The following is a 19,044-nucleotide window of genomic DNA, read 5'->3' as shown; positions in this document are numbered from 1 at the left end:
ATCCAAAATAAATAAATAAATAAATGGGGGGGCTTAGGTTTGAAAATAATGCATAAAATGAATCAATAAACATTATAAGTCTAAAAACCTGTGTAAAAAATAAATAAAATACATAAAATAAAATGAACAAAGAACAACGAGGTCTAATAAAAAAAAAATCCAAGTGCAGAAACGATTATAAATGTACAAAGCATGTTTTGAATTAAGGCATTTCACAGCTTTTTTAAAATACAATTTTCTAAATGTAAAAGTGGTTTCATATTTAAAAAGCGGCATTAGTATTAGTGTAGTGTTTAGTGAACAAAATTAAAGAATTATACAAGAGTTCAGTTTTTTTGTCCTCTAATACAAGTCCAAAATGAATTGATGTAAAATTTAAAATAAGAATAAGCATAGAAAGAACACTGACCTTTTTGGAGACGTAATGGATATCAATAGCACTTACACACACTGTATGCAGTTTTATTTGAATGCTTTTTTTAATGATGTATACATTTAGTAATATATGAATATCCGTTCACAACATGAATACATATTTAGGAAATTATCTACTGTTCCTCACAGGTTACATTAGTAGTCATAATCGGTTTATAAGTTTTAACCAAATAAGCCCAAAACAAAAATAGGAATACGGTAAGATTAATAATATCAATAAAGATTTTAGAAACTGTTATTTTGAATAGATATAGCTGTTCTAGGATGACTATTTCTAATAGTCTTCACTTTTCAACAAGTGTGAAATAAAAGCACAGCGGAAGTTGAAGACCTATTTCAACAAGATTTCCATCTATATGTCCACATTGTCTTTATAATATGTTCACAGTATAGAAGTAGGTTTACTTTTATTTCGTTCCTACAAACATTTAATTTAGTTATTCTTCCATCACTGACCAGCTTTATAACTCTAACTTGATTGTTAGACCGTAAGCACTCATAAAAAAATACTTTAATTCACATATAAATACAAGATCTTTAAATGTCCATTAACGAGATGAAATGTAAACTAAATTTTCTCATGAATTGCAAACATTTAAACATTATCATTTTCCACTGATGGAAATTTAGTTAAACTTACAGTCAGTTTGCAGAAAGCATAAAGAATATTGTTGCCATAAAAAAAGAATATGCTATTTAATTATGACTTAGTAACTAGAAAACATATGCTATGTTTGCAACAGAGAAAAAACATTGTAATAAGAAACCTTCCCTACCTAATTATAGAGCAGCAATAACGCTGTGTCTCCCTCTAGCGGCAGCTATTGATAATGTCATTGATTATGAAGCACAAAAAGAACGAGCGCGGCAAGTAACGGGATTTTATTCACCGCTTGTCTAAAACTGGACCTGGAGTATTTGTTGTCTTGGACGTATTTTTTACACTTGTTCACTTTAACGTGAAAGTCTTTGGTAGTCTGTGCTGAAGAAACGGACTCAACGCGAGAAGAGCCGCGTGAGACTTTAATTGTTCCTAAAAACGCCGCAAAGTTGCTCTACATATGCGCAGCGGGGGAACCTATTGTTTTTATTTGGCAGAAAAAAACACCCAGAAAGGGGGTGGGGGGGGGGGGGGGGGGGGGGTAACTTAACTTCCTTCCTTCCTGCAGATTCAACCAGCCGACTCACATGTCTCGACTGAAGGTCTTGTGGAAAGAAATAGTTGCAAAGGTAGAGAAGACGCTTGCTTCCTGTGCTCGCCACACAAAAACCCAACCTCCCCGGCTTCATTTGACGTCTGTCTCGTAGAGTGCCATGTTTACGCTGTCTGCACCGCACATTTTGCTCAAGAAATGGCATCAGCGAAAGCTCTGCAAGAGTGGTGCCGCGTCACATGCGCCAATTACCCCAGTGTGGAAATAAAGAACATGTCCACCTCATTCAGTGATGGACTAGCGTTTTGTGCCATCATCCACAAGCACCGACCTGACTTGATGTAAGTACACTAGAATATCCAGATATTCTCTGCCAACTTTAGGACAACAAGCTCAAAGTTTTCTCCAGTGTGTGTAATTTTGCAACATGCTTTTGGACTTTTGACTTAGTAAACAATACAGGCTGCTTGTTATGTGACCCCTGCGTCGAGATTGGGATCTCTTTAGATTTACATCATGTCTAATCTGAGCAGAGGACCTGCATGGCTGCCCTGTCTGGGACTTATCTGTTGTCTTAATCTCTCCTGTCTTTCTCCTTAACCTTTTCATGTCTAGTTTAATGGGATCAGCTGGTTTGTTCTAGTCTGTTACCTGTCAGCATTTACCTCGGAGCAACAGTCTGACCTTTAATTCATTCATTTTGCTTGTGCAATGCTTTATAACTAATAATTCCTCACATATAAAGAGACTAACATTTTGTTGGTGATTGTGTCTTTTAATCATCTCTCCGTTGTCTTCATCCTGATTCAGAGATTTCAGTTCCCTCTCCAAAGACAATGCTTATCAAAATAACAAACTGGTGAGTCACAAGCTAACACTTAATTTGATGGGTTGTTTCTTTACTGTAACGATGAATCAAAGTGACAAATAAATAATCTCAGTATTCTTTTCATTTTTTGGGGTGTGTAGGCCTTTGAGGTCGCAGAAACAAAACTGGGGATCCCAGCACTGATGGATGCAAAAGATGTGGTATCCTCCAAGGTGCCAGACTGCCTAAGTGTTATCACCTACCTCTCACAGTTCTACTACTTCTTCAACAGGAAGTCATGTGGTGTGTTGATTTTGAACTGTTTCTTTTTTTTTTTTTCTTTTTTTTTTTAATCTTTAGTTATCTTAAATAGAATCACACAGCAGGACAACAACCAAATTTCTATTTATCCGTTGGTTTCTGGGTGTTTAACAAATGTAAATCCTTATAATATAGTGTTTATTGATGAAAACTCTATAAAATTGCATATATAAATGATGTAAACTTTTGCTTTCATATGACCTCCTAATGCAGGAAAAACTAATGATCAGTCCTGCCTATCACCTCAGACGCCTATTATTGCATTTCTCTGTACATAATAGCTTCAACCCTTCGGTTTTGCTAAAACTTCTTACATGTATTCTTTACTTTGCTTCCCTCCACAACATTTCAGTTGAAAACAGGTCATAACTTTGACTCAGTTACTCCAAAACATTCACTTTACTCTACCTGCAAGGTTCAGCGTGTCAATTTTAATAAAATCTCCACATCATATTACAGGATTTGCTACAAAGTCCAAAACAAATAGGGACAAAAAAAAAAGTGAAATCTAGCTGAAACACTTTTAAGCACATTTTACAGTTTTGTCTCCATCTTAAAAATGTTGAGCAAGTCTAAGTTGCTGCAGCCCTCCCATGGCTTTTTGCTGCCTTTATCTGACTTCATCTGCCTTTCTTTTAATTCCTGGTCTGTACTCAACTGGATATAAATCAATCCATGGAAAAGCAGATTTTAAAAAAAATGCCATTACATCAGTGCATCATTTGCTCCTGTTAGAAATATTAGAAATATTGTATTTTTAAACAGATTTAAAGACAATTTCTGTTGTGTTTGTGTGCAACTCACTTCCTGTAAACTCCATTCACAGTCTGGCCTTTTTCTGGAAATAATTTGCAGATTGATCATTGGTCCATTAGTGGTAAAAGGCCAAACGAGCTCTGATGCCTTAATGCAGTCTCAAACCATTATAAACACTGTGTTTCCATTTTGCAAATACATTATTGATCATTTCATTGTTCTAATTTGGTCTCATCTGCAATCTTTAGCAAAAAGCAGACGGAGGCTTGTGTTAAAATTCTCATAAATCTTATTTTTTTTTATCAACTATCAAGACAGTTCTAGAGTTAAAACAAACTATGATCTTATCAACTATTTATAATTGTTCAATAATTTACTATAAATAAATTATATATAAATTATAAATAATGAATAACTTTTGCCTTCTACAACATTGACTGCATTTTTGATGTATTGTAATATATTTACTTCATCATGTGGACAAAAGTTTCAGACATGATTCAGGTTTCATTTGTAAATCTCTGCATTTCTTCTCAGCAGGTCCCTCTCGATCATGGTCACCGCATGTCGCTGTCTTAAACAACATCACAAAGAGCAACAAAACTCCTGATGGTCAGAAACATTTACAGGTAATGAGTCACAACCTTTTTTTTTTCCTCCATCTAATCTCAACTGCTATTTTAAACATTTCACTGGGCTGGTTTCCCTTCTCCTTTCAGAGCTCGACTTATCTGGAAACCAACAAAGAGGATAATTCAGCTACCACAAGGACGCAAACAGTGTGCAGTTTGTGTTTCAAGCCTGTCCACCTCATACAGAGACACCTGATCGATGGAAAGGTTTACCATCGTAGCTGCTTCAGGTAAGGCTTGTTTTTTACTGCTTCTGTTTGCGTCGGCATACATCCAGATTCAGCCTCCGCTCTCATCAGAAAAACTCTGCTTTTCACACTGAAGAATGCGTTTCTAACGCCTCTCAAGTGACTGCTGGTCATGTTTGACATTCATGCACAGCAATGACTGTATTTGCAGGAATGTTCTCAGGCTTAAAACTGCAGAGAAGAATTCATTTATTTTGCTGCTTTCTTAATTGATGATCTAACATGCTGTGATGCATTTGGAGTATAATCTCTGAGTTGTTAAACCATCAGAGTGCGTTCGTGATTTTACAGCAGCTAATTTTAATGTTTGTCTTTTAGGTGTAAAGTGTGCGACTGCACTCTTTTACCAGAATCATACACACAGGGAAGTGATACTGGCTCCTTGATCTGTGCTTATCATGTAACAAACAGCAAAACTGCTTGTCGTGACATCAATCAGGAAACCAGATCCACTGATAATCGGACCAAATGTAAGGTTCAGGCAGGTTTCTACTCTCTGAGTGGAGTGGCTATCACCAGTGTGCCTCATTACGCTCCAAAGACAGAGTCACAGGGAAGACTGGTCAATAAAACACAAACAGAAAGAAGCAGAGAGGTGAGAGACAGAGAAAACCTGTTCGTTGGACTTCCTCCTCATCCCCAACCAACTATTAAAGAAAGGGCTGGGAGAGGAGCTGGAGAAAACAGACTTATAGCCTCTGTGGTGACCAGTAAAGTGCAGTTAAAAGCAGCAAAGACCTCTGAGCTCTCATCATCCTGTGCACAAGAAACAGAAAGAAATATTCGACCGGTTCCAGCACCCAGGCGAAGCTTGGACTCCTCTGTAGTTCCTGTTCCTGCACCCAGGATCAAAACCCTCCAAACAATGAGTGAATCCCCGACTGCAGGTAAACAATATAATCAGTAGTATTTATCCTTTTATACTTAGAACACTGCCACTTCTGCCCATATTTATTTGCAATGACAGAGATAGTTTCTTTCTTCCTTTCTGTTTGCTGCCGTGTCAGACAACCAGCCTAAATCCACACCTGGTTCTTCTCAAACGTAAGTACAGAAAGAGTTCGTCTATTCTCCTCCACATGCACTGGTGTTAGGTTCCAGATAATAAAAATGCATCTGGTCTTTATCTGGATGTAACATAAAGTAGATTAACCTCAGATTAACAACAACACGAGATATTAAACTGCCTCATTACTGAACTCATTGTAAACTAAAGAATGGAAGTCACTTGTGGAAAAGAAGTTAGAAACAGGAGGACAAATAGTAGTCAAGTGCTGCTATTTGCACTAATTGATCATTGTCAGTGTGAGTGCCTCTATAAAAACTGTAGTTGTATTTTTCTGATCAGAAGCTGATCAGTGTGTTAACACAAAGAGGAGAGGCAACAGCAACGATTATAGGAAAGAACTGGTTGCTGCGCTTTAATCTGGAAGTGTTATATGGTCATTTACAAACACATTTTACAGTGAGAAACATTGTTCACAAAAAGAAACCATTCAAAACATTTTCCAGCAAGTTAATCACATGGTCATATAAAAAAGGAGCTACATCTCAGACTCTCCAGGCCTTTGTTAGGTTATTAAAGTTAATAACAGCACTATTACAGAGCAACTGAACAATAATGACTTGTTTGAGATATACTAGAAGAACACAGCTTTGCGTAAGGTTTTATTCTCCATCAGTTGTCCATGGTATAATCCTAAAGCCCATCTGGAAATCTGTGACAAGTTTCACATCTTTCCTCTCTTTCACAAGCTCCCAAAACTGGCAACTTATATACACAATTAAAAACATGATTGCTCTAATTTAGCCTATATCATTTCCCTATATCACTATCCCCAGTAATCTTATTTTACACCAACATTAATAAACAAAGAAACAGCACAAAAAATACCAGTTTGAATATCTGACATGAAAATAAATCACACATTTAAATAAAGAAACTACAGATAAAAGGAAATGCTCCTCTTGGTTTTACCCAATGAGCTAATCTGTAAAGTTAATCACATCTGAAATGAGGAAGTGCTGGGTTGGCCACTCCCCAACACCTACCCTGCAAGGTGGATTCAAACAAAGAACAATGTTAAATATTAATAAGATGACAAATGCAACACAATACTAACATAAAGAAACTGGGATAGTAAGTGTAGCAAGCTTCCATGGCAACAGAAATAACAGAGTAAAGTTAAAGGACCGTATGTGATGAGAGGTAAATGTAGGGGACAAATGATTAACAGTTAGAGTTTCATCCACTCTGTCACACATAGGTTTGTAATGTTTCATCTGAACAAACAACAAGACCTCTGGAGCAGTCTTTATGACAAAGTGGAGATGTTTGGTCACATTCTGCATCAGCACCATCCCCTCATACCAACTGTTAAGCACGGTGGTGGAGGGTTGATGATGTGGACTTGTTTTACAGCAACATGTCCTCAATACCTTACAGTCATCGAGTCAACCATGATCTCCTCGATATATCAAAATATTCTAGTCAAACACAAGGTCATTTGTCTCAAAACCTGGCTGAAAGTGGGTCATGATACAGGACAATGATCCTAAACACAGCAGCAGAACTACAACAGAATGACTGAAAAAGAAAATAATCAAGGTGTTGACTTGACTCGAAGTCCAGACCTTAACCTAGACTGATGGACCCTGAGAAAAACTGGATGAACAAATCCCTGCAAACCTCAATAAAGCAAAAGAATGCTGTTAAAAAGTTATTCAGCCATGATATGACAAATAATGTCATTCATATTTAATCTAACCCTGGATCTTTTTTTTCTCTCAATAAGTAAAAAGTTTTTTTCTTTTTTTTTGTGACTTAATTGAAGATCTTTCCATTTTGAAAGTTGAATAAATCTAAACAGTTTCACAAATGAGTGCAAACTGGCCATCAGAGCTCAGATCAGTCCACAGTATAACATAGTTATGGCCAAAAATTGGAAAAAAAAAAATCAAAATAACTTGGGATGCACCGATCTACTTTTTGCAAGTTCTGATCCGATACTGATATCTGAAATTTAAATATCTACCGATACCGATATTTGCAGATACCAAATCTGTTTATGTGAACATTATTGTGACCATGGTTATTATTGCTGTTATAACTGTGTAAGATCTCATTAGGTTGTAATAAATGACCCATCCTTTCTGAAGTTACCTCACCAATACAAATATAATAACATTATAGATCTAACAATTTCAACAAGTTTTATTTTGATTTGGCACATTTTACCTAAATACAGCTATACATGTGGGATTTTGAAACAAAGATCTAGTTTTTAGTGTAACAAAAAGTAATACATTTTAACATTCAAGGCATTTATTTCTTATAAAACATGTCCGACGCATGTCATTAAACACATCTGCGCTTGCTTGACTAGTGTGGTATCAGGTGTCGGTTGTGGTATCGGTACACTTTTATTAATACCAAGTATGAGTACACACACGTGGTATTGAACTAATATCTATACTGATATCGGTATCTGTGCATCCCTGCCTGTCCTTGAGCCGGGTTCTGCTGGAGGTTTCCATCCCGTTAAAAGGGAGTTTTTTCCTTCCCACTGTCGCCAGTGTGCTTGCTCAGGATGGGAGATTGAGTTGGAGCCTCCAACTCAATCTGTTGGTTTCCTTATATGGGCTATTATGAATTGGCCTTCATTATGTCCTTTTTTTCTGTCTGGAAAGCGTCTTGAGATGGCATTGCCGTGATTTGATGCTATATAAATAAAGTGGAATTGAATTGAATTAAATTCCCTACATATAACATACGTAACACTGGCATAAAGAAGTAACTTACTGTACAGTTTTGCTTCTGGACTGTGCTGAAAACACACAAACTTTTGACAACATATCACCTTTCTTTCTCCTCATGGAACCACAATAACCAGGACAAGCCCTAAAGTGAAACCCAACCATCCCTGGATGACCATCGTGCATCCAGGACCCTGGACGCAGCTGCCTCCAGCTCCAGCTCCTGTCCCTCTTCCTCGATCCAAATCTGTCTCCGCCCTGCAGGTGTCATCAAACAGACCCAAAATGCCTCCTCCTAATCCATTTGAGGAGGAGGAAGAGGTTGAGGACACTCAGGAGGAGGCTGCTAAACCGGAGTCTGCCAACCAGAGCAAACCTTCAGTGGCTGCTGTCCATTCAGAGAACAACGAGGACAGTCATGCTGTGGTTTGTTCAAGCGATGCCAAAAATCCTTCTTTTGAATCTGAGCAGAAAGCACTTTTCAGAGAGGGAGGTAAGGATGCTGCAGCTGACCCACTGAAAGACGTTTCTGTAGTTACAAGCATGGTGGGGACATTGGATGGACTATCCAGAGACGGTAATCAGACTGAATCATCAGATGAGACAGATACAGCAGCAGAACTCGGCTCCACTGCAGCAGATAGTCACATATTACCCAGAAGTCTTTCTGTTCCAGCTATCACAGCTGATCACTCTCAGACTAACTCTGTGCCTGTCAGGCTAAAGGATAAATCTGTCACATCGTGTCAAAGTAAGGTATGACCACAAGCGACTGAAGATTCTATCAAATGTAAATATTTACAACCATGTGCATGGATTCCTAAACACGCTTTTCTCTTCTTGTTTTTCTGGTTTTAGCCAGCCTGTAAAGAAAATCCTTTTGATCGGAAAGCTGAAATGTCCAAATCAAAGACTTATCAGGACGTGTCATCCAGCCGGGGCCCTGCTCCTGGCCATGGTTTCCCTCTCATCAAAAGGAAGGTATGGTGGCTGAAATAAACCCCACCACCACAAAAAATAGAAAGAATCCAAACATGAGGCGGCCTAATCTGTTATAAATAACCTCGATGACAATGACTATACTCCAGTGGTGTTCAAAGCCGGTCCTCAAGGTCAACAGTCCTGCAGGACTACGCCAACACACACCTGACTCAAATTAAATTGACCCAGCAAGTTCTGCACAATGTCTCATTAATTTGAGTCAAGTGCGTTGGAGCAGGGATTAAATAACCTGCAGGACTGTGGCCCTCGATCACTGGAGCTAAACTTCCCTGCTGTACTCACTGTCAAAGTTAAAGTATTGGAGATTAAGAACAGCATTGACTTTTGAGTGATTTATTTTGCTGGACAGGTGCAGACGGATCTGGATGTTTCCCTGGAAGACCTGCAGGTGCAGATGAGAGACCTGAGAAGACATCTGGACGCACTTGAACAACGAGGAGTCCAACTGGAGAGGGGTCTCAGAGACTGTAAAAAGGGTACAAGTCACTCTTCCTTACTGAGAAGTTTTACATAGAATTACTGTGACAAAATCCCTGTTATTGTGGTGATTTTAGCAGAAATGCAAGAAATGTTCTGTCTCATTTATCCACTTTTTAATTCTAGGTAAAGAAGAGGAGCAGATGCTAACAGAGTGGATCTCTCTTGTCCATGACCGTCAAGTTCTGTCACGTAAAGATACAGAACTGGTCTATCTGTAAGTAAACTAACCAAAGGATTGGTTCTGATAACACAATATGTTATTCTCTATATCACTATTTCTCAAATGGGGGTACGCGTACCCCTGGGAGTATTTCAAGGTATTCCAGGGGGTACGGGAAATTTTTGGAAAACATATATCTTTTTATGTTATCTTTAAAACATCCTTAGATAAAAAAAAATATATATATATATATAAATACAATGTTGTACAAATATTTAATATATTTCAACAAATGGAAGTTTAAATTCATAAACTGAATTTATGTTTAGATTTACACCATTTCATTCCTCCCAAAATCCCACATTCTGACGTGAACCCCACACGTAACAAGTCAAATCACAAAAAAAATAAAATAAATAAATTTAAAAAAAGAAACCAAGCCAAATCACATCCGTCAGTCACTGTCGCCTTGACAACGCAAACAACGGAGTCCTGGTTAAAGCGTAGTAGAGATGTGGTTAAAGTTTAATGAAACAAACACAAATGACAAAGTGCTTTATTTCATGTTTTTCTAAACCAAAAATACTTTGAAAGACTTTGAAAAAACAGGGGTAGTGGGGTAAAGGGGTATTGTGTTGAAAAAAGGATGAGAACCTCTGCTCTATTTGTTCTCATTCCTCATTTCACCTGTCATTTCTACCCTGAACAGCTTTCAGAGCATTGAGAGGAAATAACTTTATGTTTTGTGTTTTTTTTTCTCAGGACAAAACAGCAAAAATTAGAGGACAGACAAGCAGATGTGGAGTATGAGCTCAGATGTCTCCTCAATAAGCCCGGTCAGTACATCACAGCGTGGATCAGCTTGTCAGCTCATATGTTTAAAAAGTCCTCTCTGAGTAAAGCTTTTGTTCTTTTTGTTCATTTTCAGAGAGCGAGTGGAGTCCAGAGGATCGCGGTCGGGAGCAGCAGCTGATGGATGAGCTGGTCGCCATCATTGAACAGAGGAATCAGATCATCAGCAGCTTGGATCAGGACAGACAGAGGTACCCCCCCCCCCCCAAAAAAAAAAAACCAAACAACTTTTTGCATCATATTCATGGATATAAATGTGAAGTGCTGCTTTACTTTTTCATTAGGGAAAGAGAAGAAGATATGGTTTGGAACGACAAGATGAAGAACAAAGGTGAGAAATAAACTTTTTCCCTCACAGTTACTCTGCAGCTCCGTTTAGATGTCCGCAGCACAGATTTGAATTGAAATCCCTTGGGATTAATTTGCCGTTGTTTATTATGATCTCCCTTTTCCCCCTAGACTTCCAACAGGATGGATTTAAAGAGGTCAAGAAATCAAAAGGAAAATTCAAGCCTGCAAAAGTGTTTAAAATCCTGAACCCTAAAACAGAAAACAGTAAAAACTGTGAGGAGAAGAAGAGCTGAAAACATCTTTTCCCACAAGTTTTTGATTTTAACCTTTTTTTTCCCGATGAATCTAGATTATTTTGATATCCTCAGTATTCGTGCTGATGCTGAGTCTGAGTTGCAGCTTGTGCCTGAAATATTGAGCATGTTTTGGGGTTCAGTACAGCCGCTTCAAAAAGCTGAAACGCTCTCAGCTTGCCTGTAAGTATCGTTGCACCGTGTACTGATCAGGTTGGAAATGGATGGGAGTGTTCGGAGTGTTTTTCCTTGTGTGCAAAGATTAAAAAATCCATGGTCCTTTAATTTTTCCTAAAAATACATATACCAGTTAAAATGTTTATTTGTTGTATAAATCATTTTATATTGAGACGTTTCAAGCCTCTGTGGCTGAATCTTGCCTTTAAATTTTAGAAAAAAACATTTTTAATACATTGCACTTTAATCAGAGTTATGTTAGGAAATGTGAGTCCCCAAATTTAATTTAATTGGAAATGTGACCAAAAGATATCACCCTGAACTTTTTAAACGATCCATTATATTATTGCATTTTTCTTATTAAGTGTTTGTTTGTTTGTTTGTATTAAACATTTCTAAAATTGCAATTTGGCAAATTAAATATGCTGTAATTTGCTTTAGAGTCTGATATTTCACTTCCAAATTCACTGTTTTAGAGACTCCTAATTCCAGAATCTGTTTACTATACAAATACTTGGTTAGAATTTATTCACAATAAATAATCTTTTTCAATAGTAGATTATTTGTAATATGTAAAACATCATTTTATTTTGTTTATTATTTAGGGTGTTTTGCATCTGAGGGACTAAATGCACTTTTATACCCATTTTTTAAAAAACAGTTTTCTCTCTTGTTCCAAATCAATGTATATTTAGTAGGATTCCCAAATGGCATAAATGACCATAGTAGTTAATATTCATTAAAGCAACTAGTTATATCATTATAGTTCAGTTTCATGATGGTACCTTTTAGTTAAAATAGCCTCCCTAATCCAGCTTAACCAAGTTTTTACCTCTAGTTTCTAGAATTTCTACATCTATTAGAGTTAATACTATAGTCAGAAGAGACTTCAAATGTATGTATATGAACTCTTGTAAATAACATGCGTATTTTGGCTGCAAAACTTGCATTTTGTAAGACATTACATTAATTTTTTTTTTTACACAACAGAAACTTTATTTTGTTTTCTTCTGTTCATGCTTATCCTGACTAGTTTCTCACTAAGAGAGATTTCAGTGTTTTGGTGAATGAGGTACATATGAGCAGTCCGTGTCTTACCCGACACTAAGCTAACGGGACCCAAGGAAAGTCAGTCTTTCTTCATCTAAAATAACTCAAACCTAGAAAATTTCATGATTATTTGAGCCTAATTAATATTGTAAATTTTTAATTTAATCTTCGAATCACACGCTTCTTTGACCATTTTCAACTCAACATTAGAATTCTATGTTGCCATCAATCATTTCAAGAAGGACTGCAATGTAGCCTGGTAACCTGGTCAGCGGGGACTCAAATTTCCTCTCAAAATAATAACTATTAGACAGTAATGTTTTGTAAAAAAAAATGTCTACAAAAGTAGACAAACTGCACCATTGCTTTAGATTTTTGTTAAAGTAATATCCATCAGAAAGCTGCACAACAAGTTTCACACAGTGAGTTGGACACCCACTGTGCATTTAATGGCATGGAGTATTATTATTCAGTTGAAGAAGTAGTGACAAATAAAGACCTAAAAGGAAATTATGTTAAAATCATTACTTATAGAGCTTCCTTAAATTAACAATAAACATCATAATTTTGCATGTTTTACTCATCTGTGGACCTCTTGTGGGAAGCTGTTGGTTCACTAAACAGTTCTTCTGATTCTCAAAGCAGAGAACGCTATGAGGCATTGCCTATAGTGTAATTAAAACACAGACCGCTCAGAAATAATTGATATGAAATGCCCTTACAGACCATTTTCAGATGTGAAATAGTAGGAAAACCACAAATTGTATGATAGTGGCAGAACACAAATTGGGTGAAAAAGTGATTTTTTATCTGCTTTTGGTTCTTTGTATCAAATCCAGATATAATATGCCAAACTTATTAGAGGCTTGTAAATATATAGCTGTTACTATATTAGTAAAATAATTAGTGTTTCTAAATAACCTATTTGAACCACTAAGCTTGCTTAAGGATTTCTGTAAAAATGCTAATCTGGCCCACCCTGTATAGCTGCAACGTAATGAATACACCCCATGCTTTAAATGGTGAGCTTTTACAGCATATAGATACATTTGGAATGATCATATTATTACTCACTAATTACACTTATACTTACTGTACCAGTTTAGTAAGGATATGCAACTCATTTAACAATTGTCTTCTGGTTAAAATAATACAGTATTGTGTCCATGCTGTCATCTGTGTCTCTTTACTAGTCCTAATTCAACTGAATAGATTTTTAATGATTTGTCACAGATGTTTAAACATGCAATAAAGGTGGAGAATGTGTGGTTGTTTATGTCTTGACAGTGCAGAGACTATGTCTAAGTTAGAGGTGCCCAAAGTCGACCCTCAAGAGCTGCTGTCCAGCAGGTTTTTGATATATCCCTGTTCCAAGTTAACACACCTGACTCAAACTAATCACACATTGCGAAGAACTTTACTGACTGTTGGATCCATTTAATGGAAGTCAGGTAGGTTGAAACAGGGTTACATCGAAAACCAGCAGGACTGTGGCCTTCGAGGACCGCTGGGCACTCCTGACAAGTTATTATTAAACGGTATCAATATATATCGAGATGGTGCGTTTAATTGCACCAGAGACAGTCGGATAAAATATATTAATATTGTTATTAGCATTAAACCAAACAGAGGGGAAAGGTGATTGTATAGGGTTAATTAAAAAAACGTCATCAACACCAAAGGCAGGAAAATAAAATAAAATAAATACGAAACAGAGAGAACTTATAGAAGATATCTCAATGTGTTGGTGTCTGGAGCAGAAGGGAAAAATCTACACTGGAGCGATATGGTAGCCATTAAGGTTGACAGTAAATTGTAGTAGTTAACTATCACCAGAAGGTGGAAGTAAAGGGACGCTTTGGATTCGGGATGAAAATCTTAGATGAAGAAGAAAGAGGACGGCGGAACGAAAGCTGCGTATCCAATTCACCACCCGGTACATTTTCTAAGGCACCGGAAGTTCAGCCTACTGAGTGCTCATGTGGGTTCATGTTGACAACCAAAAGTGAAGCTGAAAACATTCAATTCTAAGAATTTATTAGGAAAAAACAAAATCTTTAAATTAAGAGATGTCCGATAACGAAGACAAGTAAGTATTGATACAGTACTGAAAGGCTATATCAGGCTGCTTGCTTACAAAAGCAACCATTAGCTAATGTTAGAGATAACTAGCGTTTAGCCTGTTAGCAGGCAGGACATTCATCAGCCTGTCCGACCTTTAAAGATAAATATTGTTTAATTGCAGCTTCGATGACGGAGATTTTGATGACGCCGAGGAGGATGAAGGGTTAGATGATCTTGAAAACGCGGAAGATGTAAGTTTTCTTGCCTCTGACATGGAGAGAACAGTTTAACTAGATGCTTTTTAGAGTTAATCTGATCATTTGGTTCTACTCGGCGTGTTTTGCTCTGGTTTTTAGGATGATCAGGAGAATGTGCAGATCTTACCTGCAGGAGAGGGTCAGCAAGCAAACCAGAAGAGGATCACAACGCCGTATATGACCAAATATGAGAGGGCCAGGGTGCTGGGGACCCGAGCTCTCCAGATTGCGTGAGTGTTTTTAAGGGGTGGGAAAATCGAATCCGAAAATCGAGATTTTTTTCTTCACAATTTTAAAATCGATTTTTTTCCCCAAATAAATAAAATTATGCACTATAAATTTTTTTTTGTCATTTTTACTGTTTTTACTGAACTTTTTACTTGTCTTCTTGGGCATTATAGCAGTAGAATGATGGTCTGGATACTGTTTTTTTTTTGGGTTTTTTTTTCATTGAAATGAAGAAAAGTGACAAGCAAAAAAAAAAGTTATACATTTTTTTGTTTGTTTTTAAGCTACAAAAATCATCAATATTGGAGAATTGTGAGAATCGCAATTTAAATCGAATCGGCACCCAAAAAAATCGGAATCGAATATGGACAAAAGCATATCGTCACAGTCAAGTGTTTACACACACAGATGTGGTTGTGTCATTTCTGTGTTTCATATCTGCCCTCCAGCTTCTAACTTGTGTAATACTCTTATACATTTGCCTTTACTTATATATTTAGGGATGTACTTCAAATATCTTTTCTTAAAATATATTGAATCCTCTTTTCTTCAATTTTTATAGATGCCATGTGACTCATTCATCACAAATCTGAGTTTATTGTAGTTGAGTTTTGGAAATAATTAGTTTTACTTGCATTCCCAAAGTAGACATCACAGGGTTCATACTGCACCTCTGTCAAATGTTTTTATTGAATTTTCTCTACAGCATCTTTATAGCTTTCATTATTTTTGTTATTCCAACAGCATGTGTGCTCCTGTGATGGTGGAGTTGGAGGGAGAAACGGATCCACTGCAGATAGCAATGAAAGAACTTAAGTAAGTCATGATGTCTGTTGTCCTGTTTCCTTTATAGATATACAGTTGTGCTCATATGTATTCATCCCCTTTCTTTAAAGAAAATGCTGAATTTGCAACAGTCACTCAAATAACTGGAGACTTAAAAAAGGAAAAATAACTCAAAATTTGCAAAAATATAATTTAGCAATATAAGACACTGTTTTTTCATTTAACTGAATTGAAGAAAGAAAAAAAACCAAACAAAATGGTTTGGAAAAATTAGAGCACTTTTCTGTTGAACAGTGGGACAAAATACCTGTCAACAGGTGCAGAAGTCTGACTGAGAGGAACAGAAAACACCTGACTGTAGCGGAAACATGAAAGGATTGTTCAACAAAATATTAGTTTACGAGTGATGTAATATGTCATAAATTATCTTATTTGTTTGCTTTAAAAAAAAATATTTCTATTGAACCAGAATTAGAAAATAATGTCATGATTTTCATAATTTTTTTATTTATTATTACTTTAGCAAATTTTAGCTTATTTTACAGGCAGCTGTTTTTTTCCTTATTTAATGAAAGGGTATGAATAAATATGAGCACAACTGCATGAAATCTTTGTTGTTTGATGATTATCTAAGAAAATAATTGATACAATTGTGTTTTACCATCAATGTCCCGTATGTTTCCCAACAGGAGCAGAAAGATTCCTATCATCATCCGGAGGTACCTTCCAGATGGAAGTTATGAGGACTGGGGCTGTGATGAGCTCATTATCACTGATTAAGTAACTTCTACAATTTCAGCAGACATGGCAAACTGAAGGTTTACTCATGAAATTGTCCTTAAGTAGCACTAGGTGAAAGTTATCACTTACCAGCCGTCATAGCTTTAAGATGACACAGTGAGTGCAGTAAATTATACTCATTTTAAAAACTACTTGATGTGCAAGAGCAGCCAGAGGGAGACGTGACTCTAGTCGAGTTTTTTCATTTTAATAAGATTATCCTATGTTATAAGTATTCCAACTTTGGTTTGTGAAGATACGTGATGCGTGTAAAAGAACTGTTTTATTCTTATTAATAAACTCTTTTCTACTAGTTACTGTTTTTCTACTTTTTCATATGTTTTTGAGTTTATAAAGTATCAAAGAGTTTTGTAATGAGTTTGATGTTACACTCAGGAAGCAGCTGTACCACAGTGGTTTGATGTTAAATTCATCTGTTAAGTTTTGTAGAGAAATACAGTAAAAACTTCAGTACAGTGCAACAGGCTAATGTTAACAGACTGAAGTAATCTTTGAGTGAATTTTTCATACAGATTGACTTTTACTCATGTTCAGTAAATCTCTCCTCTTCAGAAAAGCTAATCTTCTACTGTTCTTTATGATTAATGCAGCTTTGGTGTAGGAATTGTTGGCTTTTTGTTTTTTTTATTTATCTATTTTCCACTTAAAATACCTTCACAAATAAGTCAAGCAAAAGTAAGATTGTGACGTGGCCATTAAATTAGACACTGTTCTTTTCCTGATCATGTTAGCATTGCAGAAACTGCTCTAGTGAGATCTTATGTGACTGGAATGGTGATTTTTGTCACATAACACTGGAAAGTCAGGATTTAATCAAAGTAAATTGTGTTTCTGACAAAAACAGAAAAGAAAAATGAGTGAAAAAAAATGTAGTTTAATGGGGATGGATGCATTACTGCATGCATGTTGAAAAACTAATGCTAACCCTTGTAAGTAATTTGACTTATTCTGTGATTATTTAACTATCATCTGGATGTGTTGGCACAGCTTTGAGAGCTCTATGGTTTTAGCTAGATTTATTTATTTATTCTAGATCTGACTGATGATAATTTGCTTTTGTCTGGGGTGGTAAACAAACCTTTTTATCCGATGATACAGTTCAGATGTAGGCCACTGTTACAAGCCAAGCCAACTTTATTTATAAAAACACTTTCATACAACTACTGCTGAACTTGTAAAAGAGGTTTTTTGAGTGAGGCCTTTTCAATATCTTTCAAATTGATGTTGAAAGAAAGGGGAAAGCCAAAATTAAAAAAGAAAAGTTGAAACTCATGGGAGTTTTATCCAAAACAATTTCATTTTCATACCTCTGTTTTCTCCTGGTTGACCACTTGTCTTTGATGAAGACATATTCACAGCTTGTTCCAGGTTCAGGAGCTGCTGTATGTTTATGCCTGCAGCTGATGGAGAAGTATAGCTGTCATGACACTGTAAATCTCTCCTCTGCCTCCATACAAACATACATATATGGCAGCTGAACAGTCCTGGCATTGTTTAGGGGAAATGGGTTGCACAGGCAGAGAGATAGCCAATGCATCCTGACAACAGGAGGGGGGTTGCATGTTTGAGAGAGGGAGAGAGAGTTAACAATTTTGTTTTGGGAAATTCTTTATTTTGCTACTCTGCTGGATGAATTTATGTTGGTTTTTTTTTTTTTTAATCTTCATAGCTTATTAGCAGTCTGAGACGTAAACATAAAGCCCCAGTTTAAAAAATGCATCTGTGGGAATAAAACGGATGACTCCAAAACAAGGATCAGCTGTGTGTAATCAGACAGGAGCCAACTGGTACCGACACTGTATCAGAGTGAAGCTGAAGTCGGGTCATTAATTTCTGTAAAAACTGCTTTAATTCATGACTCTTTTGATTGGAGGAGACAGCCTCAGGGTGATGCTGCACTGCTCTCATGGGATGGAAAGGGCAACCCATGTGACACTCACCCGCACCGAACAGTGTGAGGCCATCCTGTTGCCTCAAGCCAAATGGAAGGGGTCAACTAATATGCTCTGAGGTTTTGTTTTGAGCTTTCCACTTCTTGTCATGTCACCTTTTCTCTTTCACCTGATCATTATCCATCTGTTTGCTCTTTCACCTGCTGCATGCCTCTCACCAACCCTGAGATCTCAGTCGATCTAACCGAAGGGTTTTTTGGGTTATTTCTAATTGATTTGTTCTCAAAACCGCTAAATTGGATGGAGCGTCACTTTTAATTCCTGGGGTCTTGTGTAATAGATGATGTTACATGGTCACAGCTTTGTGGCTGCTTCACATTGAACTCAGCGCTTTGTTGTCATGTGCAGCATCTTGATGCACAGATTTAGCTTGTTTTTGAATCCGTGTGAAACTTTGTTAATCTTTCTTGCCATCTTTTCTGAATTCTGAGTTGATGCTCCACTCCCACGGACTTCTCTCAACATTAACATGAATAAGATGCTTTACTTGTACAGAACTTGATCAGCTTAGATGTTTGGATTTTAGCCCGGCCTCACTGAA

General features: G+C 36.8%; 2 protein-coding genes across 3 annotated transcripts; both read left to right on the top strand.

The window, feature by feature from the left end:
• The first annotated feature begins 1,605 nt into the window (after positions 1 to 1,605).
• LOC306765382 (MICAL-like protein 1) lies at positions 1,606 to 11,747 on the top strand. Of its 2 annotated transcripts, none has more exons than XM_079252825.1 (15): positions 1,606 to 1,930; positions 2,400 to 2,448; positions 2,559 to 2,700; positions 4,015 to 4,103; positions 4,194 to 4,336; positions 4,673 to 5,241; positions 5,362 to 5,398; positions 8,248 to 8,866; positions 8,969 to 9,091; positions 9,462 to 9,588; positions 9,716 to 9,806; positions 10,515 to 10,588; positions 10,681 to 10,795; positions 10,889 to 10,935; positions 11,064 to 11,747. In XM_079252825.1, the coding sequence occupies exons 1-15, from the start codon at positions 1,788 to 1,790 to the stop codon at positions 11,186 to 11,188; spliced, it is 2,493 nt and encodes an 830-aa protein (XP_079108951.1). In that variant the 5' UTR covers positions 1,606 to 1,787; the 3' UTR covers positions 11,189 to 11,747. The 2 variants fall into 2 exon arrangements, with proteins under 2 accessions (XP_079108951.1, XP_079108950.1); XM_079252824.1 differs by having other exon boundaries at positions 4,012 to 4,103.
• Positions 11,748 to 14,370: 2,623 nt separating this feature from the next.
• Positions 14,371 to 16,843, top strand: polr2f (RNA polymerase II, I and III subunit F). Its single transcript, XM_079252836.1, has 5 exons — positions 14,371 to 14,504; positions 14,661 to 14,730; positions 14,836 to 14,966; positions 15,709 to 15,780; positions 16,440 to 16,843. Exons 1-5 carry the CDS (start codon positions 14,485 to 14,487, stop codon positions 16,528 to 16,530), a joined length of 384 nt encoding a protein of 127 aa, XP_079108962.1. The 5' UTR covers positions 14,371 to 14,484; the 3' UTR covers positions 16,531 to 16,843.
• Positions 16,844 to 19,044: the final 2,201 nt, after the last annotated feature.

Source organism: Telmatherina bonti (assembly GCF_933228915.1).
Source record: "Telmatherina bonti genome assembly, chromosome: 14".
In the NCBI taxonomy this organism is placed as follows: Eukaryota; Metazoa; Chordata; class Actinopteri; order Atheriniformes; family Telmatherinidae; genus Telmatherina; species Telmatherina bonti.
Note: the sequence above shows the minus strand (reverse complement) of the source record. Positions and strands in the feature narration are given on the sequence as shown.